Source organism: Zingiber officinale, chromosome 6A (genome assembly GCF_018446385.1).
Source record: "Zingiber officinale cultivar Zhangliang chromosome 6A, Zo_v1.1, whole genome shotgun sequence".
In the NCBI taxonomy this organism is placed as follows: Eukaryota; Viridiplantae; Streptophyta; class Magnoliopsida; order Zingiberales; family Zingiberaceae; genus Zingiber; species Zingiber officinale.
In genome coordinates, this window is record NC_055997.1 from 39,091,334 (window position 1) to 39,117,423 (window position 26,090).

Sequence of the window (26,090 nt, forward strand, 5' to 3'; positions counted from 1 at the left end):
CCTGGTCAACTGGGTTTTGACCGAGTCAAAGGTCGTGGGTTCAATTCTCGGCTTGGACATTTTTTTGTCGAAACTTCCTTCGTTTAGTAAAAATACCAAACGACCTCCAAAAATTACATAAAAATACTCTAAAAATTTCTAAAAATCCCTAGAATATTTCTATATAATTTTTAAATATTTTTAAATTACTTTTAGGACTCTAATTGAGGAAATTTGGGGTGTTACACAGAGTGAGATGATAACTTGATAATAGACAACGCCTTTTAAAAATCGTTATCGTAGACACTAAAAAATTGATAATAGACAACGCTTTTCAAAAAGCGTTGTCTTTGACCCACAAAAATCACTAATAGACAACGGTTAAAAAAAAACATTGTCTATTAGTCAGAAAATAAAGAGATAGACAACGCTTTTCACTAAAAGAGTTGTAAAAAAACAAAGACAACGCTTTTTTTAAAAAAACGTTGTCTTTTAAGTGTTGTAAAATCTCAATTTTCTTGTAGTGAGTGCATCCGGATTTGTCCAAACATGAAATAGAAATTAAGTTCCTCTTAAAAGACGACACTACAAAAGTATTTTCCAAATTCAAAAGTACATTCTTTCCTAAACAAACTCTAAAGACACCCACTGCCTCTACTTTTGCCTTCTTGCCCGTTCAGGTATAGATGAATCTTTTAGCATCAATTGACATTCGGCTCGTGAGACAACCCTTTATAGTTACACTTATGTGAGTAATTACACTAATATCTATCCACCAAGTGTTATTAGGTATAGTAGCTAGGTTGACTTCTAAACTAACAAGGTTGAGAAGTATACCTTTCTTAGCACGCCAGTTGGCATATCTAGGGAAATCTCTTAAGATGACCTTTCTTTTTACAAAAGAAACAAGTTGGGTCTGAATCTTGTTGCTTTTGCACTTTATGCCCTGAAGCCCCAGTCACTGCAAGTTGTTTACCCTTACTTTTACCATTACCCTTCTTCTTTTTCTTGTTTGAATATTGAGATGAGGATGCACAGTGAGCACTTTGAGATGTGTCACCTCTTAATCTCTCTTCTTCTTGTATACACTGAGCTATGAGCTCATTTAGTGTCCATTTTTCCTTTTGAATATTAAAACTAATCTTAAAAGGAGTGAATTGTGTAGGCAGAGAGATCAAGATGAGGTTCACAAGGACACTTTCAGACATGTCTAACTTTAATGTCGTAAGCCTTGTAATCAGGTTAGACATCTCCATGATGTACTCCCTAATGTTACCCTTTCCTGTGTACCGCGTGGACACTAATTTCATGAGAAGTGTAGTAGTCTCGACCTTTTCATTTGAGGCGAATCGATCTGCTAATTCCTTAAGGAAGGTTTTAGCATCCTCTTGCTCAGTTATCGAACTCCTTAGTGATTCTGGTATTGACATTCTCATGATCATCAGACTCATGCTATTAGATTGCCCCTGTTAGAGTGTATACTAAAAGCCTAGCTTTTGTATAAATATTTATTTAGAAATAAAGAATCACAGTGGTCAATATCTACATTTATTTGTTAAATGTAATTTGTTCAATTAATTTATATAGTAGACAACATGGTGTGTGGTGTCACACACAGAAGATCATGTTGTCGGTTCTTTATAAATAATAAACAGTTGCTCGCGACTAAGATGGAAAGGAACAAACCGTTGAAGTAGTCGTAGTGTAATTAAGTATTAGTTTATCTTAACTAATAAATTACACTGATACACTCCAAGTGTATTGAGTAGGACCATTTTAGGTAAGTTCATTTTGTACTGACTTTATAAAAGAACTATACCTTAGTTGTTATGGAAGTGTGTGCTCTTAATCCTAATATAATAACAAACATATATATTTAGTATTTATTTCTTTGACTTATCAATGGGTGAGATTTAACTTGATAAATCAAACAGCCCGATAAGTTGGGAAAGGATATTACTTATAGTGTGTGTTGTTGATTATAGAAGGAATATGTGTCCTAGTTATCTAGGTTGAGAATATCCCCAAGAGGAGCTCATAAGGATTGTCATGTTAAACCCTATAGGTGGATTTAGTCCGACATGACAATGAAGTTGAGTGGTACTACTCTTGGAGCTAGATATTAATTAAGTGAGTTGTCAGTAACTTAATTAATTAGTAGACATTCGTAATCTTAAACACAAGGAGATTAACACACTCATGATAAGAAGGAGCCCATAATGTAATTTGGGATTGGTGCGGTAGTGCGATAATAACTCTCTAGTGGAATGAGTTTTTATCGATGAACTTGAGTTGTGTGTTCGGGGCGAACACGGGATACTCAAGCTCATCGAAAGGCCAAAACCAATTTCTCCTCTAGGTCCCTGTTGTAGCCTCATTAAACCCTCAAGTCCATCCAAACAAAGGCCCGTCTTGGTGTCCAAGAAGGGGGCCGGTCCATTGCTTGGTGACCAAGCAATGGCCGGCCACATCTCCTCTCAAGAGGGATGGCCCTATGCTTGGTGTCCAAGCATAGGAAGGGTCGACCACAATATTTCAAATAGGAGGGGGTGTTTTGAATTTTTAAAATCTTCTCTTTATAGAAAACTACAAGTTTTAAAAGAGAGATTTAAAATTTAAAAACTTTCCTTATTTAAATTAGGCCACATGTTTTAAAATAAAGTATAAAAGTTTTAAAACTTTCCTTTTTTAACCATCCTCATGGTTTTAGAAAAAGGAAGAGAAGTTTTAAAATTAAAATTTTTGTAAACATGTTAAAAAAGGAAATTTTTAGAAGAGAAGTTTTAAATTTTAAAACATGGTTTTATTTTTTTAAAAAAAACTTTCCTTTTTAACATCCACTTTAGGAAATTAAAAGAGAGCTTGTAAAATTTTATAAGAGTTTATAAAATTTTTACAAAAGAAATTTTTTCCTTCCTTATAAGGCCGGTCACCCTTGCTTGGTGCCTAAGCAAGGGGCCGACCAATAGGATTAAATCATCATCCAATCAAATTAAAACTAATCTATGATTGGTGATTGATTCAATCAAGAGGAAAGAAAAGGAAAAATAAAAAGGGAAAAGGAAAAATATGAGGAAGATTTTAATTTTTGTAAAAAGTTTTTACTTATTTGCCTTGGGCAAGTATTATAAAAGAAGGGGAGGAGAGACTTCATGGGTTAATGAATTCTTTTTCTCTCTTCTCTCTAGTCTCCTCCTTAGGGCCGACCCCTAGCTCTTTATCATGCTAGGGCCAGCCACATATTGCTTGTGGTTTCTTTAAGTGGCCGGATACAAGAAGGAGTAGAAGGAGAAGGAGAAGAAGAAGAAGAAGAAGGAGGAGGCATCTAATTCTAGTCTCTTGCTTGTGCTCTCTCATGATGGCCGAATCTCTCCACTTCCCTTTCCCTTGCTCTCTTTGGTTCCTAAATTGGTGGTGGCGGCCGGGTTTTAGAGGAGGAAGAAGAAAGCTCTTTGGGTGGTGTTCATCTTGGAGGATCGTCGCCCACACGACGTCCAAGGCGAGGCGAGGAATACGGCAGAAGATCTCGAGGTCGTTAGTTTACAAAGAGAAGATATAATTAGCAATTGTTTTCCGCATCATGCTAGTTATTTCTTTTTGTAAGAATTCCAAACAAAAGAGGCATTAGATCTAGTTTTTCGAGTTTGTGTTTTCTTTGTTTTTCAAATTTATGATTCGATCGTTCCTTTTGGTTAACCTAGAGTTATTTAAGGAAATTAAATATTATCTTTCCTTAAAAGGCTTTGTCTAGGTGGTGGTGGTTACTCCCATATCCAAGAAGGTCATGTGCCTCGCCATGCAGTCCTAGAAGCCAATTTTGGAAATTAATATTTAATGGAATTAATAACATAGGTGGATTTGAATTAATAGTGTTAAGTTCTGTTTGTGATTCAAATCTAAACCATTAAGAACACATAAGTTAAATTTGAAATCAATGATGTTAAGTTCCGTCTGTGATTCCTAATTTAACTTCTAAAGAACACAATAGATTATTTAAGGAAAGGTTCGACACTTGTACAAATTTTTGTACAGTGGAACCGGTATATTTTCCTAGGACTAACCAACAATTGGTATCAGATATAGGGTTTGCCTCTGTGTGTTCAGAATTCAAATAGGTTATGCACATGTCATACATAATTTAGGCAGGATAATAGTAGGATGTGCTAACTTTGTGGTTGCAGGTGTCACGCCCCAGAAGAGTCCCTGTCCGAAGAAATTTCGGCAGCATCTCCCCTGTACGGGTGACAATCTGAAGCATTACTACATACAAGATATACATCAGCCACATTCGGCTGGAATATATATACAAACTAGAAATAACATAACCACACAGTTAATATACGCAGCCTACTCGGCTGGCCATAAATGAATAAAATGACCACGCAGTTAATATTTAGCCCACACGGCTGTATCAAAATGTAGCGGAAAAACGAAGAGAAAAAACCCACAATCCACAACCAAAATTTACTAGCCAATTAGGCTTACACAATCACAAGAGCACGAAAGCAAGACACTACGAATCAAACTCCAAACACAGACCAATTCATACAATACCAAAATCGTTGTATTCTAAAAATACAAGTAAAGCAGAGATAAAACCGATATAACGCAGGACCAGGACTGGCAGCCGACATCTCTCCAAGCATCCATGACTCATCTACCTGTTCCTGGCGAAAGAAAATCATTTTGTGGGGTGGTGAGTATTGGAACTCAGCGGGTATAGAAAAGATAGTGCATGAACATAATCAACCAAATAAGAATACCCAAAAGGACTACAGTCTCATAAGAGAATACCAGATATAAAAATAAAACCATGATAAAGGTCCATACCTGGAACCATATCCTAGGCTAGATATAAAAAGTCAGAAATGGTACTAATCTGCTACGGTACTGCTCATAACTACAGAGGTAATGTGTAAGACATATAAACATTTCCAATAAATAACCCAATGTCTAACCGCCTACAACGAGAGCATATCTCAACATAAGACAGCATATCAGCATAAGTGAACAACAGCAAGAAGCAACGTCAACATATATATACCACATCAGCATAAGTAAGCAATAATAACATAAGTAAATAGCAGCAGTCAAAACAAATATAATAACAACAGCGTATGCACGGATGGTCACTCCCGCCCACCTCTCTGCACCATGACCCCTGTATGGTCGAGAGGCCGGGTCAGTAACAGACTGTACACCACTCCAGCTACCACTCACACAAGTGGCCGAGGGGACAGTTGCATAGTAGCTAACTAGCTACATCTGCGACGGGGTCCCTACTGCTCGTACTCCAGCTACCACTCACACGAGTGGCCGAGTGCGGCACGACAGGACAAGCGGCATCAACTCCAGCTACCACTCTCTCAAGTGGCCGAGGATGCGGCATGCATGCAATGACATGATGCGAACAATGCAACAGTCATCGTATATATATAAGCAGAAACAGGTATGCTACATGAAGCCAGCATGCTCAATACGGTACATAAACAAACAATAGTTAAAGCATACAATTATGATATTTAGTATCTGCTACTGATCATGGACAACAATAAGAGACTGTATAGTTATGGAAACGAATTTCTCAAAGATCGCGTGGAAGTATCAAGCGCAGGAAAATAAGAGTGGAGTCAAGGTAAAAATAATTTCTTATCAACAATAGTTCATGCACAATGTCAAAGTACTAAAAGGAACAAAGCAAGAAATACCCGCCTCAAAAATGGAGATCATATCCGAAAGGTCCCACGTTGAGACACTTGTCTCGAATCCAAGTCCTGCAAATCACGTGATGTACAATTTAACTAATTTCATAAATAACAACTAGCTAAACTCAAACCCAACTCATTAGGAAATACCCTAATCGAAACGATTATTAATTAACCTTAATTAATAATCTACCTCAATTGATCCTAATTTCTTCCATAGTCAATTTAATACTTGATCAAACTCATATCATTAACAATGAAATCCGAAAACTCCAATTATCTTCCCTAAGAATCCAGAAATAGTATATCAACTACTCAGAGCAGAAAAAAATAGAAATTAGATCAACTACCCCAATCAGTAAACAGAAATTGTATTAACCTATGGACAATTAACTAATCATGGCAATTCAAACAAAATCCATCAATTCTGTCCAGAACAGTTTCAAATCCATTTCAATAACAGGAACACATAAAGCCTAAATCCCTTCACTTCACAACGAAACTTACTTCACGTGAGACTTTTGCAACCTACCAAATCTAAACCAGCCAACTATCCAATATAAAAGAACCCACGCAAAATCCTCGCAAGACCATACAAATTCACGCCACCACCTCAGTCATCTACAGAAGTGGACCAACACTAGTGGTAAAACACAATGACGACCATTTTAAAACACTTCAATTCTATCTAGGATTACAACAGCCAACATATGCGGAAACAACACTAAAATAATTCATTTCAAACAATGCCACTTCTAAATCCAGAAAACGTAAGAGGACTCCGGGGAAAACAAACCAAAACTCCAAGATCGTCTTCGCATCAATTTAAAAACAAGTTACCTCAAATAAACCCTTTCCCAAATCCAATTTTGCCATCTACACGAACTAATCAAAATAGGGCAGAAACTTTAATCATCAAGAAGAATCCAGGTAACCCATATTCAATCTTCAATTCCCAAATCCGTTGCAGAAACTTTAGAGGAGACATAGGGCAGAGCAAGGAAAAACACAGAAATTTCGATTCGCAGCTCATTCAACCAATCATACTCGACAATCACCATAAATCTAAGCATCTACCCCTTACTTCATGGAGTTTATACCAATACAGGATGTACCTGCTGGCCAGCTCTCGTCGTGGCCGGAGGTGGTAGTGGATCGGGCGGCCGGCGCTAGGGAAAAGAGGGATGGAGCAGCATCAAGGTTGAGGGGAAACCGACGGCTCACCCTAGTGATGTCAAGGGTGACGGCTGTAAGGCATCGGCGTTGCTCCGTGCGACGGCTCTGCGGCTTCAATGCTAGGGCACAAGGACCGTGACCTGTGGTGCTTGTGTTAGGAGGAGAGCCGGCGGTGTGCGGCTCGAGAGGTTACGAACGAGATCGAGAGAGGAGCAATGGTTGGTGATCTACCGAGGGAAAATCGCAAGAGGGAAAAGGGAGGAGGAACTTCGGCGAGATCGGGGAAGAAAAGGTTTCGGCGGTGAAGAGGGGGAAGATGGAGTTCGGCGGCGAGGGAGGGCTTAGGGCACGGGTAATGAACTTAGGGTAGCTAATATAAACCTTAGGTTAATTGGAATAATCAACTCCCTAATATATAGTATTCCAAACAGGCTTTTCTTAAGTCCAGTAATGCATCCCCATTAAATATGTCATGCGAGCTCTGATTAATTCCAGAAAAATTTCAAAAAAAATCCAAAAATTCCAATAAAATTATTTGTCAAATAACCCTATTTTTAATTATTATTTTGTTGTCGTATTTTACAGCAGACTCCAACTATTATGGCTTATAGATGTTGTGTGTGATTGGCCCCTTGAACATGTCAAGGGCATTATTGTGTGTGTGCATGATTGTATATATCAAATACAGCAGGAGCTGTATTATTTTTAGAATTTTATTTTTGTTAGATCTAGAATACATATACATTCCTTTATGGAATATAGGATCGATATTTGTAAAATTCTATTTTTGTCGCGGATCGGATGCTTACGAGGCGTGGTACTTTTGAAGCACCAGAGGCGCAGCGGAATAAGAAGCAAGATGGATGCGACGTCTCGACCCCATGGCGGTGGCTAAAGATGGCAGTAGCTAGGGTTGGAGCATACTGAAGACAGTGATGGAAAAGGCCATAATAGTTGAAAAATTAATTTCTAAATTTATTTCTTTTATTTACTGTGATGTTTATGTGCATGTGATGTATGCTAGCATAGGTTAAAATCTTCATTTTTAAATAACTAAGTGGGAGAGGGATTTTAATAAATTCCACGGTCTCCATTACTAGTTTATAAGTGATGCAACAAGCTTGCATGTTGGCTCTGAGTGCCTCCCTCCACAACGGATGGGTTTGTTGCGGATCACTAGATCAAACTTCCTTTATGGATGGTTATAGAAAATTATTTAGAGTGTGTGATCTTCTCCAACTGAAGGGGCATAATCCTATTTAATGGACTAAGTATCAAGTAATGGTATACACTTGATTAGACGCATTCAATAGTATCCTCCCCAACGGAGTCACTGCTATTGTTTTGCGGGACCAAAGCAATACCAAATATTAATTTGTCATAAAGTTAGGTAAACCCCCCCCCCCCCCCTCTTACAAATGTTTGAATTTGTATATGTCCACACTAACGTGACATACAAAATTCACGGTGTTTGAGGTAATTTTATTTGTCATAAAGTTAGGTTGACAATATAAAATGGGTAATATCTCCTCTTACAAACAATTGAATTTGTATACGTCCACACTAACGTGGCATACAAAATTCATGGTATTTGAGGTAATTTAAGATTAACAAGATAATTAATAGGTAAGACCCTCCTCTTATGAATGTTGAATTTGTATACGTCCACACTAACGTGGCATGCATAATTCCCAGTGTTTTGAGGTGTTGGTGAATTTAAATAATATTGTTTAAGGAATCAATGTTATTTTAAATTCAAAGTTTTGACCAAATATTTGATCAAAGATAGACCAACTATTAATTTTATTTGTCATGAAGTTAGGATGACGAGATAATAAAATTAATGGACAAAATCTCTTTTTGAATTTGTATACGTCCACACTATCGTGGCAAAAAAAATTCACAGGGATATTAAAGTGTTGGTCTTGACCAAATATTTTTGTGATTCTTAGGATTTTAAATGTTTGTCAATCCCCTAGTTGTTATACTATAGAAAAGACTTAGTAGTCCCAATTATAATGATTGAAAATAGGACTTGGACATTAAGGTAAACTGTCTTCTTAGAACTAAAAATAATATAGGTGTATTTAATTCATTAGTTGTTGAAACATATTTAGTGGTGTTATCTATCAGTACTTGGAGTGTAGATACAGATGTCATTAATCATGTCTGCAATTCATTGCAGGGTTCCAGGAAACCTGACAACTATATGAAAAGAAAAACACCATCTATATCGGCACTACTGTAATAGTAGCAACTGTTGCAGTGGGAGATGTTTATCCTCTGATAGGAATATAATATGGATTTTCAGAAATTGTCTTTACGTACTAAGTTTAGAAAGAACCTGATTTCGGTTTCTAAACTATTAAAGAATAGATATTCTGTCTATTTCGATAACAAACTTTTTATCAAGAAAAATAGGGAAGTTATCTATTCTGGTACGTTGGTTGACAATTTATAATCCAATAACTCCCATGATGCAATAAATGGAAATTAATAACACATTTTCTAAATAAGAGAAAGTAACCTTCGGAGATGAACCAATCATATTTTTGGCATCTAAGACTAGGTTATATTAACTTGAGTAGGATTCAAAGGATAATAACCAATGAACTCTTGGGTTCATTGGTAGTGGAAATCTTTCTAACCTACGAGTCTTACTTGGAAGGAAAAATAACCAAGAAGCTTTTAAGTCTAAGGGGTATGGAGCCAAAGATATGTTGGAATTGGTTCATTCTAATTTGTGTAGACTTTTGACTATCCAGGCAAGAGGTTGTTTCGAATTTTTTCGTTTCTTTTTTAGACGACTATTCGAGATAAAGATACATTTACTTGATGCACCACAAGTCTAAGAGCTTTGATTAGTTCAAGAGTGCTAGGCTGATATGGAGTAACGTCAAAGTAAAAGTATCAAGACACTACGATGAAATCATAGTAACGAGTACCTCTTAGGAGAGTTTAGGAGTCACTTATCAGAAGTCGGGATTTAATCCCAACTAACTGCACCTGGTATACCCCAACAGAATGGTGTAGTAGAAAGAAGGTATAAGGCTCTTATGGAATAATTAGATCGAAGATGAGTTATTCAAAAAATTACCAAATTCATTTTAAGGATATACACTGGAAACGGTAGTGAGCATAGTACCTTCTAAGTCAGAACTCTCTACTCCCATAGAATTGCAGAATGGGTGTAAGCCTAGTCTGAAGCATATTCAAATTTTGGTGGTCTAGCACATGAGAGACACTGATAAGTTGGACATGAGTTCACTTGTTTGTGAGCTATCCTAGAAAAATGAAAAGAGGTTTATAGTCCTTAAAAATCAGAAGGTCGTTGTTAGCACCAATGCACGATTTTTAGAAGATGACTATAATAAACCATAAGCCCATAAGTAAATTTGTTCTTAAGAAAATAAGAGAAGACACGTTTTAATCTAGTACCAATTGTACAAGATGAAATATTACAAGAAACTGCAACACGTATCACAAATGATTCATAATTGAAGATAGTGCCTCGTCGTAGTGGGAGGGTTGTTAGGCAACCTGAAAGATTCATGTTTTAGGAAAGTCTTTGGACTAGATCCTTAGTAAACATGAACCTAATTCCCGAACATATGACGAAGCACTCCAAGATAAAGATGCAGCATCTTTGCAAAAGGTAATAAATACAGAATTAGAATATATGTATTCTAATAAAGTCTGGGAGCTTGTAGAACCACCAGATGGTGTAAAAGCCATTAGGTGTAAAGAGGTCCACAATAGAAAAAGAGGGATAGACAGGAAGGTAGAAACTATCAAAGCAAGGTTTGTTGAAAAAGGAAACTTCTTCACCGGTAGCCATGCTTAAGTTTATCCGGATTCTTTTATCTATTTAGCAAGTGGATATCAAGACAACTTTCCTTAATGGAAGTTTTGAAGAAAACATCCATATATAGCAACCAGAATGGTTCATTGCAAAGAGCAAAGAGCATCTTGTGTGTAAGCTCAATCAGTCTATGGACTGAAGTAAAGCTTCAAGGTATTGGAACATCCGGTTTAATAAAATAATCTAGACCTATGGATTTATTTTATAACCGAATGAGTCTTGTGTATACAAGAAGTGTGATAGAGACGTGGTGGTATTTCTTGTACTATACGTAGATAACATTTTTGATAGTTGGAAACAATATCAAAGTGTTGTCAGAAGTAAGGGTATGGTTGTCCAAACAATTCGATATGAAGGACTTGGGAGAATGCATATATTCTCGGGATCAAAGGGATCGCAAGAAAAGAATATTTTACTTATCCCAAGCTTCATATATCGAAACAATCCTTGCTCATTTTAAGCATGTAAAACTCCAAGAAAGGTTTCTTACCTTTTCAGCATGGAGTAGCTTTATCTAAAGAGATGTCTCCGAAGACATCAAAGTATATAGAGGAAATGAAGGCAGTTCCTTATGCTTCGGCTGTCGGAAGCCTAATGTATGCTATGCACGAGATCAGAAATCTGTTTTACCAAGGGCATAGTTAGCAGATATCAAGGTAACCCTGGACAAGGACATTGGATTGCGGTAAAGCATATATTGAAGTACCTTAGAGGCACTTGAGATTATATGCTAGCTTACAAGGCAGTTAATTTGATCCCTATGGGTTGCACTGATTTTGACTTCCAATCGGATAGGGACAATAGTAAGTCAACCTTGGGGTTTTGTGTTTACTTTAGGAGGTGAAGTCATAACTATGGAAGAGTAATAAACAAAGGTGTTTTTTCAGACTCCACCATAGAAGCTGAGTAAGTGGCAGCCTCTGAGACAGTCATAGAAGCTGTATGGCTCAGATACTTCATGATGGACTTAGACATATTTTCTGGTTTGCCCAAATATTATTACAATTTATTGTAATAATAATGGTACAGTAGCAAACTCGAAGAAACCATAAGTCCATAAGGCAAGTAAACACAATAGAGCGCAAGTACCACCCAATACAAGAAATCGTATAAACGAGGAGAAGTTGTTGTCGCCTAGATTGCATCAGGTGATGACCTGTAGATCCTTTCAGTAAGGTCCTTAAGGCAAGAGCTTTCGATGGGCATGTTGAAGGGTTGGGAATCAGATGTATGACAGCATTTATGGCAGCATAGTCTTTTAGTATAAGTGGGAGATTGTTAGAGTGTATACTAAAAGCCTAGCTTTTGTATAAACATTTATTTAGAAAAAAAGAATCACATTGGTCAATATCTATATTTATTTGTTAAATATAATTTGTTCAATTAATTTATATAGTAGACAACATAGTGTGTGGTGTCACACACAGAAGATCATGTTGTCAGTTCTTTATAAATAATAAATAGTTGCTTGCGACTAAGATGGAAAGGAACAAACCGTTGAAGTAATCGTAGTGTAATTAAGTATTAGTTTATCTTAACTAATAAATTACACTTATACACTCCAAGTGTATTGAGTAGGACCATTTTAGGTAAGTTCTTTTTGTACTGACTTTATAAAAGAACTACACCTTAGTTGTTATGGAAGTGTGTGCTCTTAATCCTAATATAATAACAAACATATATATTTAGTATTTATTTCTTTGACTTATCAATGCGTGAGATTTAACTTGATAAGTCAAACAGGCCGATAAGTTGGGAAATGATATTACTTATAGTGTGTGTTGTTGATTATAGAAGGAATATGTGCCCTAGTTATCAAGGTTGAGAATATCCCCAAGAGGAGTTCAAAAGGATTGTCATGTTAAACCCTACAGGTGGACTTAGTTCGACATGACAATGAAGTTGAGTGGTACTACTCTTGGAGCTAGATATTAATTAAGTGAGTTGTCAGTAACTTACTTAATTAGTGGACATTCGTAATCTTAAACATAGGGAGATTAACACACTCATGATAAGAAGGAGCCCATAATGTAATTTAGGATTGGTGCGGTAGTGCGATAATAACTCTCTAGTGGAATGTGTTATTATTGATGAACTTGAGTTGTGTGTTCGGGGCGAACACGGGATACTCAAGCTCATCGGAAGGCCAAAACCAATTTCTCCTCTAGGTCCCTGTCGTAGCCTCATTAAACCCTCAAGTCCATCCAAACAAAGGCCCATCTTGGAGTCCAAGAAGGGGGTCGGTCCATTGCTTGGTGACCAAGCAATGGTCGGCCACATCTCCTCTCAAGAGGGCCGGCCCTATGCTTGGTGTCCAAGCATAGGAAGGGCCGGCCACAATATTTCAAATAGGAGGGGGTGTTTTGAATTTTTAAAATATTCTCTTTGTAGGAAACTAGAAGTTTTAAAAGAGAGATTTAAAATTTAAAAACTTTCCTTATTTGAATTAGGCAACATGTTTTAAAAGAAAGTTTAAAAGTTTTTAAACTTTTCTTTTTTAATCATCCTCATGGTTTTATAAAAAGGAAGAGAAGTTTTAAAATTTAAATTTTTGTAAACATGTTAAAAAAGGAAATTTTTAGAAAAGAAGTTTTAAATTTTAAAACATTGTTTTAATTTTTTAAAAAAACTTTCCTTTTTAACATCCACTTTAGGAAATTAAAAGAGAGTTTGTAAAATTTTATAAGAGTTTATAAAATTTTTACAAAAGAAATTTTTTCCTTCCTTATAAGGTCGGCCACCCTTGCTTGGTGCCTAAGCAAGGGGCCGACCAATAGGATTAAATCATCATCCAATCAAATTAAAACTAATCTATGATTGGTGATTGATTCAATCAAGAGGAAAGAAAAGGAAAAATAAAAAGGAAAAAGGAAAAACATGAGGAAGATTTTAATTTTTGTAAAAAAATTTTCCTTATTTGCCTTGGGCAAGTATTATAAAAGAAGGGGAGGAGAGGCTTCATGGGTTAATGAATTCTTTTTCTCTCTTCTCTCTAGTCTCCTCCTTAGGGCCGACCCCTAGCTCTTTATCATGCTAGGGCCGGCCACATATTGCTTGTGGTTTCTTTAAGTGGTCGGATACAAGAAGGAGGAGAAGGAGGAGAAGAAGAAGAATGAGGAGGAGGCATCTAATTCTAGTCTCTTGCTTGTGCTCTCTCATGATGGCCGGATCTCTCCCCTTCCCTTTCCCTTGCTCTCTTTGGTTCCTAAATTGGTGGTGGTGGCCGGGTTTTAGAGGAGGAAGAAGAAAGCTCTTTGGGTGGTGTTCATCTTGGAGGATAGTCACCCACACGATGTCTAAGGCGAGGCGAGGAATACAGCAGAAGATCTCGAGGTCGTTAGTTTACAAAGAGAATGTATAATTAGCAATTGTTTTCCACATCATGCTAGTTATTTCTTTTTGTAAGAATTCCAAACACAAGAGGCATTAGATCTAGTTTTTCGAATTTATTTTTCGAGTTTGTGTTTTCTTTGTTTTTCGAATTTGTGATTCGATTGTTCCTTTTGGTTAACCTAGAGTTATTTAAGGAAATTAAATATTAGCTTTCCTTAAAAGACTTTATCTAGGCGGCGGGTGGTTGCTCCCATATCCAAGAAGGCCATGTGCCTCGCCATGCAGTCCTGAAAGCCAATTTTGGAAATTAATATTTAATGAAATTAATAACATAGGTGGATTTGAATCAATAGTGTTAAGTTCTGCTTACGATTCAAATATAAACCATTAAGAACAGATAAGTTAAATTTAGAATCAATGATGTTAAGTTCCATCTGCGATTCCTAATTTAACTTTTAAAGAACACAATAGGTTATTTAAGGAAAGGTTCGACACTTGTACAAATTTTTGTAAATTGGAACCGATACATTTTCCTCGGACTAACCAACAACCCCCACTTGTCAAAGTTCATCTTTTGATCCACAGTTGAATCATCAGTTAAAGGTGCAAGGCGATCATGCCTAAAGGCATATTCCAGATCCATGCAGTCCAATAGTACTATAATATACTCTTTCCATTGTCCAAAATTTATGCCAGTAAGCATGGGGATGTTGTTCAAATTAGCAGACATTGAGAGTACTACATGAACAAAAGCAAAGAACATAGCTCAATTTAGCAAATAAGACATGCATCTTGTGCAATAACAAAATGCAACAAATAAAACATGCAACTTTATGGGCATACACAGAGATATCTAGTGTAACATTACATTAAGTCTTTGGACTAAATTGTAACTTGCTATTGGTACTCTCCAAATAACTCATGATCACCTTCATCTGCCATATAACTCGCCTTCCTTTGGACCGACGCATTATGCGCATGATACATTATTCATGAGATTCTTTAGTTAGCTTATGTTTTCTAGCATCACTCACAATGTCTCTAACCAGTCACATAGTGCCTCTTCCTTTGGGCCGACACACTATGTGCATGATCAAAAAGTTTAGCTTAATTTGTGAGCTCCCTTAAATATATATCCAGCATAAAAATGATTTTCCTTTGGGCCAATCATCCTTAGAATGGATATATATCCCTCTACACTAGTACTCCTAGCCTCCTAGTTCGATTAGGTAGCAAGAGGGAAGAAGAATCCAAGAAGAAATTGCTGAAAACTGAGCTAAATTCAGTTATCAATCGATTGGTGTTGGATATCAATCGATTGACATCCTTTTAATCGATCAAAAAAGAATGTGAATTGATTCACACGCGTACCAATCGATTGAACACACGTGAAATGATCCACTGATTGATCCAAAAAGCTTTTGTTCGTTGGTTCATCCACCCTAATCGATCAGTCGATTGATCCGGAATCCTTCTGTAGATAATTGAGTGAACTCTTATTGATTAGTTGATCGATTGGTGAATCATAATCGATTAGTTGATCGATCCAGTAGTTTTCTGTTGGATTTTAATGAACTTCAATCTATTGACCAATCGATTGGTAATCCCAATCGATTGGTTGATCGATTCAGGAGCTTTCTGTTTGATTCTTACAACCTTAAATTGATTAATTGATCGATTGGTGACCCTAATCTATTAGCTGATCAATCCAAAAGTTTTTCTTTGAATTATTGTCATGATCAGCAGTCTGAATCAATTGATTCCTCATGCCGATCGTTTGGTAGGCACCATTCAATCAGCTGATCGATTCCAGCCTCTTTTGTTCGCAAACTTAAGCATCCCAATCGATCAAACCTTACGCCAATCGATTGGTAAGCACCAATCGATCAATGGATCTATTCAAGATGATTCTGTCATGAATCTGCGACTCTCAATTGATTGGGAACCTTCCCAATCGATTGATATTAGAAAATGCCTATTTCTAAAACGTGATTTTCTGCCCTAAAATCACGCCGCCAATCTCATTCTTCACAGATAATGTGAAAATTTTGATTCAAAGGTTAAATCGTAATCTATCTATACTACATTCAATGAATATACATCAATTTCACTCATCCATATGGAATCGAATGCAAAAATTGATGTATTTGTGCCAAAACATTGAAAAATTATTCTTACGCCTTAAAAATTGATAATAAGTCAAACCTCACTCTGATACCAATTGTAAGATTTGCAATACATCATATATGAACTAGAGGATGTATTTATAACAGGATTTAGCTTCTATCAATCTCTTAAAGCTCAATACAAATCGAAACAATAGCACATGAATAGCTGACCTGAATCCATCACAAAGGCTAATGCTTCTTACTTGTTGTCGGAGTTCCTACTATTGCGGAAAAGTCTTCTACAGGAGTGGGCGGCGGCAATCCTTAGCTTTCTCTTGATGAAGAAGAGAATAGGTTGAAGAGACTCTAGAACATGCCCTAATTCATGAGTTTCATCCTTTTTATACCAAACCCATCCTATAGGGACTATCCTCCTTAAAGCTCATCCATCATTAATAGCCTATCAATGTTAATGAACCGAGTTTTAGATCTACACATTGAATCAACATCCATTTAATCTAAACCCTTCTTATATCCAATGAAGCATTAGATCACTTAATTGGGTTTAGTCACTTTAATGACAATTAATTGTGTGTGTGTGTGTTAATCAAGTGTGAGCCCAACCTTATGGAGATTAAGTCCACCCATGTGGACTCAATTGGATCTAGTCTACCCATGCGAACTTAATCCTACACCTTGGAATTTCTTGACCCTCCCTTGTCTTTGTCCTTTGCCTGGATACTTTCTTTTCTTGTTAGTGTCTGGTTCTAGCAGATTTACCTTTGCAAATATAGGTATTTTTTTTATTATGATTTCTTGTGATTGTCTTCTTCAATTCGTAGTCTTATAATCAAATGATCAAGTCACATCTCCTTTCTCTTGTGCTTTAGATAATTTTTGAATTCCCTCCATGAAGGTGGACGTTTCTTGATTATTAGGGCAACTTGAAAGGACTCATTCATTGTCATGACCTCGACATGAAGATTATGTAGGATCAACTACAACTCTTGGACTTGAGTTATCACAGTTTTGGAATCAATAATCTTGAACTCTAAGAATTTTTCGACGATGAATTTCTTCAGTTCGACATCATTTATTTTGTACTTCCTTTTGAAAGATTCCCATAACTCCTTTACAATTGAAATTAGAGTATACACATTGTATAATGTGTTGTCCAAGCCATTAAGGACATAATTTCGACATAAGAAGTTATTATTCCCCCAAGCATCATATTCCACCCTCTTTCCGTTATCAGTCTCGCCTTGAGATATGGAAGGGGTATCTTCACGTAAGAACCTCACAAGGTTTAATGTGGTTAGGTAAAATAGGTTTTTTTTTACTACCATATCTTGAAATCGGTACCTGTAAACTTCTCTGGTTTTTCGCCAAGCGCCGGTGAAACAGGAGCCATCGATGATGAATCCATCAAGATTGTATGAAAAGTTCATCTTTAAATTGTTGGGATCTGGTAGTGGTGCAATCTGAGCGCGGGCAAAATGATGGTGTAACACTACTTTAGCGAAGTTAAGGCTAGAGTTAACTCTATCTCTTTATGATGAATTTGCCCTGCACACGGTGCTCACGGAACACGACAATCGTCTCCTAAGATACAATGACTTTTTGTTGCAATAGCAGTACTGTAAATCACAAGATATTCAAACCAAAGAAGCTTCTTGAACTCTCCAAATGCAAGTATGGAATACAATACTTGCTTTGAATTGAAATGAATTGAGTGAGTGAAATGAGAAGGAGAGGGGCCTTATTTATACTAAGTGAAAGGTTATAAGAACCTCTTGGTTCAGTTAGATCTTAACCATCCAATTTGAATTGGATGGTTTAGATTGCATCCCTTCTCAAGAGATACAATGTCTCTTCATTTAGATGTCAATCAATAGTTGAGATTGATCCATCCAAAGGATACTTATGTCTTCTCAAATCGATGATCCATATTTGTCAATCTTAATCCAACAATTTAGATTTAATCACCCATTCATATTATTTTTCAATCTTGATCCAACAATCTAGATTTAATTTCCCATTCACATTATGTTTCCAACAAAATGCACTGTTAAAAGTCAAAATTTATAACATTTTTCAAGTAATATTTAAATTTGTTTTTGGTCCATTAACATAGCTTTGTTGAGGGTGCCAGATGATGGACTGCTGGCATGTAGCTTTGTTATTTTATTATGGACTGCCCCTATTACTTTATGATATAAAATATATGTTATCTTCATTTTAGTCTCAAAAATAAAATAAAAAAAATCTCCACTGATCCTGTCTGAGATTTGCGAGGATGAGCACTAGTTCTGATGAATGATGATGACCTCCAATGAAGATGAACTCCGACGATCTGAAGAAACTCCTCCATGCTCATACGCACAATGAGACGAGCCAACAAAGTGTTAGCGACCTAAGACTGAGGTGGGGATCCCTGACTAGGCCCTCCGACACTCAAATCAATTTCTCTAAAAGATGGAAGAAGAAGAAGAAGAAGAAGAAGAGTAATTGAAGTGAAAACAGAGTTCAGATGCTAGAACTTGCGTACCTTGCCAACGAAGAAGATCCCCCTTTTTATACAACCTCATGTGACCTTCGTAGTCGTGAGGTGGTCCTCGGTTCATTAGAGTTTGTTTAAGAGATGAAGTCATCTTCTATACTTCGTGTAATAATCCTTTAAGGAATTTTTTTTATATCCCAGATGTACCCATTTTATCGTTTATGATTCGTATTAATAATGGGGGCATGTCATCATAATTGAAGAAGCTTCTAGAAGATATTTCATGCTAAATATTCTGTTAAACATGTCTCGGTCGATCATTTGAGCCGACCGTGAATACTGTTAGGAATGTCCCTATTGAATATGTTTCGGTCGGTCATTCAGGTCGGCCGCATATACTGTTCAGAATACCTTTTGTGAAATATGTCATGGCCGATCGTTCAAGCTGGTCTGTATACTGTTAAGAATACCTCTTGCTGAATATATCTCAGCCAATCGTTCAAGCCGACCATAAATACTATTAAGAGTGCTTCTTATTAAATATATCTCGATCGGTCATTCAAGCCAGTCATATATACTATTAAGAATGTTTCCTGTTAAATATTGTTGGTTGCTTCTCGGAATACCGTTCTAGTTCCCCTGTACAAAACTTTTGTACAAGCATAGAACTATCGTAGCTACCCATGTGTTCTACTAAAGTTAAATTTGGGTTGTAAACGATGCTTAACATTATTAATCTAAATTTCCCTTTAGAAGTAAAACTTGGATTGGGAACGAAACTTAACATTTTTACTCCAAGTTCAACTGATGTGATCTTCCTAAGTTAAACCATATTACAGAAGTTATCAAATATATATTTCAAAGATCGGCTTCTAGGTTAAACATGGCGAGGCACTAGGCCTTCTTGGGTATGGGATCATCCACCACTTCCTAGACAAAGCCTCACAAAGAAATCGGATATTTAACTTCTTATAGTAAACTAGGTTTAACTATAGAGACCTCAATAGAAACACATTATCGAAACATGAAATCAAAAAATAAAATCGATAATAAAAATGATAACTTAAAACCGATAACCTCTTGCGTTTGGTTTTTCAAGATTTATACAAAAGATGAACTAGTTATGATGCAGAAAACTAATAACTAGTTATACCTTTTGTAGCTTATAGACCTCTTGATCTTCTATTGTATTCCTCTCCTTCTCTTGGACGTCATGTGGGCGACGTGTTGGAATGTATACTAAAAGCCTAGCTTTTGTATAAACATTTATAAGAATCACATTGGTCAAATGTCTACATTTATATGCTAGGTGTAGTTATTCACTTAATTTATATTGTAGATAACATGGTGTGTGATGTCACATACAGAAGATCATGTTATCAGTTCCTTATAAATTATAAATAGTAGCTCACGACTAAGATGGATATGAATAAACTATTGGAATAGTCGTAATGTAATTTGGTATTAGTTTATCTTGACTATAAAATTACACTAGTACACTCTGAGTGTATTGAGCAGGACCATTTGAGATAGTTTCTTTTTATACTGACTAAATAAAAGAACAAGACCTTTGTTATTATAGAAGTATGTGCTCTTAATCTCGATATAATAACAAGCGCATATATCTAGTATTTATTTCTTTAACTTATCAAAGGGTGAGATTTAGCTCGATAAATTAAAAGGCCCGATAAGTTGGGAAATGATATTATTTATAGTGTGTGTTGTTGATTATAGAAGGAAACTGTATCCTAGTAATCTAGGTTGATAATGTCCCCAAGAGGAGCTCATAAGGATTGTCATGTAAACCCTGCAGGTGGACTTAGTTCGACATGACGATAAGGTTGAGTGATACTACTCTTGGAGCTAGATATTAATTGAGTGAGTTGTTAGTAACTCATTTAATTAGTGGACATTCGACATCTTAAACACAGGGAGATTAACACACTCATAATAAGAAGGAGCCCATATAGTGGATTGGTGCGGTAGTTCAATAATAACTCTTTAGTGGTATGAGTTATTATTGATGAACTCGAGTTGGGTGTTCAGGGCGAACACGGGAAGCTCAAGTTCATCAGGAGACCAAAACCAATTCCTCCTCTCGGTCCCTATCATAGTCTCTTATTTATAAAGTATTATACCCACCTTCTTACCCACCTTAAGGTGGCCGGCCAAGCCTAGCTTGGAGCCAAGGTGAGTTGGTTTCAAGAGGTGGTCGGCCCTAGCTTGAACCCAAGCTTAGGTGGTTGGCCACAACACAATAAAAGGATTTTAATTTTTAAAATCTTTTCTTATGTGGAAGCCATGGTTTTAAAAGAGAGTTTAAAATTTAAATCTTTCCTTTTGTAGTTTTCTACAAAGGATTAAGAGAAAGGTTTGATATCTTTTCTTATTTGTAGTTAAAAAGAATATTTTAACTTTTGATAAAACTTTCCTTTTTTGTAACCATCCTCATGGTTTTAAAAGAGAGTTTTAAAATTATAAATCTTTCCTTTTATAGCTTTCTACAAAAGATTAAAAGAAAATTTTGATATCTTTCCTTATTTGTAGATTGAAAAGGAAGATTTTAATTTTGAGAAAACTTTCCTTTTTGTAATCATCCACATGTTTTAAAAGAGAGATTTTAATTTATAAAAGTTTCCTTTTATAACCAACTATGAAGGAAATTTTTTAAAGAGAAATTTTTATTTTAAAATTTTCGGAAACAAATTAGGAAGTTTTAATTTTGTGATTAAAACTTTCCTTGTTTGGAGGGAATAAGGTGGCCGACCATTAGAGGTTTGATAAGGAAATTTTAATTAAATTTTCGTTCTTAAACATTGGTAAGGAATATAAGGAAATTTTATAAAACTTTCCTTATTTGCCAAGATCAAGGAATATAAAAGAGAGGGTAGAGGTGTCTCACCTCATAACACATAATCTAGTATTCCTCTCTTCTATTCCTTGGTGGTGTGGCCAGCTCTCTCTTCCTCCTTTTCTCCTATTCTTCTTCCTTGTGTGGCCAGCGGCATCTTCATCTCAAGGAGCTTGGTGGTGGCCGGATTTTGCTAGAGGAAGAAAGAGAGATAGGAGGCTTTGTTTCTTAGCATCCCTTGGAGCTTGGTTGGTGGCCGAAAGTTCTTCATCACTTGAAGATTGTTGGTGGCCGAAACTTGCTTGGAGAAGAAGGAAGCTTGGGTGGATTCTAGTCTTGGTAGATCGTCGTCCACACGACGTCCGAGATAAGAAAAAGAATATGATAGAAGATCGTGAGGTCTATAAGCTACAAAAGGTATAACTAGTTATTAGTTTCCGCATCATAACTAGTTCATACTTTTGTTTAGATCTTGAAATACCAAACACAAGAGGCTAGTGATTCTAGGTTTCGGATTTGTGATTCTAATTTGTGTTTCTTTTGTTTTTCGATCTTGTGATTCAATTGTTCTTAATGGTTAAACCTAGGGTTACTATAAGAAGATTAAATATTGAATTTCTTTGAAAGGCTTTGTCGAGGCAATGGTAGATGATCTCATACCCAGGAAGGCCTAGTGTCTTGCCATGTTTGACCTGGGAGCCGATCTCTGAAATAAATATTTAATCGAATTTGTAACATGGGTGGATTTGTATCAATAATGTTAAGCATCATTTGTGATCCAAGTCTAAACCTCTAAGAACAGATAAGTTAAATTTGGAATCAATAATGTTAAGTTCTGTTTGCAATTCCAAGTTTAATTTCTAAAGAACACAATAGGTTGTTAGGAAAGGTTCAGGACTTGTACAAATTTTTTGTACAGGGGAACCGGTACGATATTCTGAGTAGCAACCAACAATGAATATGGAAAAATTTTGGTACGATAGTCACAGCAAATAAAAAGTAATAAATATGGAAAAATAATTTTCCAACTATTATGACCTCTTCCATCACTGTCCTCCGTGTGCCTCCAACCCTAGCAGTCGTCAAAACTAGCCGCCAGCCCTAGGGCTTGTGTCGTCGTGCCCATCGAGCTTCCTTTTCTGCTGCACCTCTGGTCCTCAAATAGCACCATGCCTTGCAAGGATATAATCCGCGATAAAAATAAAATTTTACATATATCGATCTTATATTCCACAAAGGAATGTACATAGAGTCTAGATCGAACAAAATGTAAAATCCTAAAACTAATACAGCTCCTGCTATATTTAATAAGTACAATCATGCACACACGTAAAATGCCCTCGACATGTCCGAGGATCCAATCACACACAATCACAATAGGCTATAATAGTTGGAGCCTGTAACCATAGAGTTAATCTATTTGCACATCCTACTATTATCCTGCCTAAAATATGTATGACATGTGCATAATTAAACTAAAACCAAACACACAGAGGTTAAACAAAAATTTATACAAGCATAGAACTATCTTAGCTACCCATGTGTTCTACTAAAGTTAAATTTGGATTGCAAACGATGCTTAACATTATTAATCCAAATTTTTCTTTAGAAGTTAAACTTGGATTGGGAACGAAACTTAACATTACTCCAAGTTCAATCGATGTGATTTTCCTAAGTTAAACTATATTACAGAAGTTATCAAATATCTATTTCAAAGATCGGCTTACAGGTTAAACATGGCGAGGTACTAGACCTTCTTGGGTATGGGATCATCCACCACTTCCTAGATAAATCCTCACAAAGAAATCAAATATTTAACTTCTTACAGTAAACTAGGTTTAACTATAGAGATCTCAATAGAAACACATTATCGAAACATGAAATCAAAAAATAAAATCGATAACAAAAATGATAACTTAAAACCGATAACCTCTTGTGTTTGGTTTTTCAAGATCTATACAAAAGATGAACTAGTTATAATGCGGAAAACTAATAATTAGTTATACCTTTTGTAGCTTATAGACCTCTTGATCCTCTATTGTATTCCTCTCCTTCTCTTGGACGTCGTGTGGGCGACGATCTTCCAAGATGAAATCCACTCAAGCTTCTTCCAAGGCTTCCAAGATCCGGCCACCAACTAACCTCCAAGGGATGCTAGACAATAGAGCTTCCTTCTCTTCTTCTTCTCCTTCAAGCAATCGACCACCAAGAGATCTCCCACAATTGATGTCGCCGGCCTCTAAGGAAGAAAACGAAAGGAGAAGAGAAAAGGAACAAGGGTCGGCCACCAAGGATTGGAAGAGAGGAATAGAAGATGTGTTGTTGGGTGAGGCACCCCCTCATTCTCTTTTATAATCCTTGGTCTTTGCAAAAAAGAAAAGTTTTGTAACAAAAAATAAAACTTCCTTTTTATCATGACATGGCCGGCCACAAGCTTGTGCTCCAAGCAAGGAAAGATTTTAAACAAAATTAAAATCTCTCTTTTAAAATCCTTTTTGTGGATAGTTATAAAAGGAACGTTTTATAAATTAAAGTCTCTCTCTTTTAAATCCTTTTATGGATATCTATAAAGAAAAGATTTATAATAAAACATGGTTACAAAAAAGGAAAGTTTTATAAAAAAAATTAAAATCTTTCTTTCACATTATAGATAATTACAAATAAGGAAAGATTTCAAATCTTTCTTTTATTCCTTTGTAGAAAGCTATAAAAGGAAAGATTTTAAAATTTAAAACTCTATTTTAAAACCATCATAAAAGGAAAGTTTTTTAACAAAATAAAAACTCCTTTTATTTTCTTTTGTGACCAATCTAAAAAAGAAAAGTTTTATATTAAAATCATCCTTTTAAATCCTTTTTATGGATCTCTATAAAAGGAAAGATTTTTCAAAAAATAAAACTTCCTTCTCTTCTTGTGTGTAGCCGGCCCCTTGCTTGGGCACCAAGCAAGGCTTGGCCGGCCCTAGCTTGGGCTCCAAGCTTAGCTTGGCCGGCCCCTTGCTTGGTCTCCAAGCAAGGCTTGGCCGACCCTAGCTTAGGCCTTAAGAAGCTAGACTTTTGGGTGGATATAATGTTTTATATAAGAGGCTACAATAGGGACCTAGAGGAGGAATTGGCTTTGGTCTCCCGATGAGCTTGAGCTTCCCGTGTTCGCCCCGAACACCCAACTCAAGTTCATCAATTATAACTCATACCACTAAAGAGTTATTATTGCACTACCGCACCAATCTCATATTACAATATGTGCTCCTTCTTATTATGAGTGTGTTAGTCTCCCTGTGTTTAAGATATTGAATGCCCACTAATTAAATGAGTTACTGACAACTCACTTAATTAATATCTAGCTCCAAGAGTAGTACCACTCAACCTTATCGTCATGTCAGATTGAGTCAACCTGCAGGGTTTACATGGCAATCCTTATGAGCTCCTCAAGGGGCATTATCAACCTAGATTACTAGGACACAGTTTTATTCTATAATCAACAACACACCATATAAATAATATCATTTCCCAACTTATCGGGTATATTAATTTAACGAACTAAATCACACCCTTTGATAAATTAAAGAAATAAATATTAAGTATACGTGCTTGTTATTATATCATGATTAAGAGTACACACTTCCATAATAACAGAGGTTTTGTTCTTTTATATAGTCAGTATAAAAAAAAACTACCTCAAATGATCCTGCTCAATACACTCAAAGTGTACTAGTGTAATTTTATAATCAAGATAAACTAATACCCAATTACACTACAACCACTCCAATGGTTTGCCTCATTCCATCTTGGTTGTGAGCTACTATTTATTGTGTCTCCTCACACCATGTTATCTACAATATAAATTAAATGGACAACTACACTTAGTATAAATGTATACATTTGACCAATGTGATTCTTATTTCAAAATAAATGTTTATACAAAAAGCTAGACTTTTAGTATACACTCTAACAAATATATCTCGGCCGGTCGTTCAAGCTAGTTGTATATACTCTTAAGAGTGCTTCCTGCTGAATATATCTCAGCACGTCGTTCAAGCCGGTCATATATACTGTTAAGAGTGCTTCCTGCTGAATATATCTCGGTTGGTCGTTCAAGTCGTTCGTATATACTGTTAAGAATACTTCGTGTTGAACCTGTCTTTTATGTTTGGGCGGGCTTTGCAACCCAATCAAGTTTATATGAGCACGTGGGTACTTGCTTAGCCTGCAATCGGTCAGCAATATGCTGAGAGTATTATATAAGGCTAAATGCCTTTATGCTCAAGCAGACTTTGCATGGCCGTACTTATATGAGCGCGGGGGCACTCACTCGGCTTGCGGTCGGCCGGTAAGATATCGAGAATATTATATAAGGCTAAATGCCTTTATGCTCAAGCAGGTTTTGCCCGACAGAGCTTATATGAGCATGGGTGCGCTCACTCGGCCTTCGATTGGTCGGTAAGATACTGAAAATATTATATAAGGCTAAATACTTTTATACTCTGGCGGGCTTTGCCTAGCCGAGCCTATACGAGCGCAAAGGAGCTCGCTCGGCCTTTACTCGACCGGCGATATACCTTCCCTATCTTTCTAGA

At 36.3% G+C, this 26,090-nt stretch overlaps 1 protein-coding gene across 1 annotated transcript; it reads right to left on the reverse strand.

Annotated features, from left to right (window-relative positions):
- Positions 1–842: 842 nt before the first annotated feature.
- Positions 843–17,574, reverse strand: LOC121994763. Its single transcript, XM_042548690.1, has 3 exons — positions 17,526–17,574; positions 14,600–14,793; positions 843–1,445 (listed from the first exon to the last, which is right to left on the reverse strand). The coding sequence occupies exons 1-3, from the start codon at positions 17,572–17,574 to the stop codon at positions 843–845; spliced, it is 846 nt and encodes a 281-aa protein (XP_042404624.1).
- Between the last annotated feature and the right edge of the window lie 8,516 nt (positions 17,575–26,090).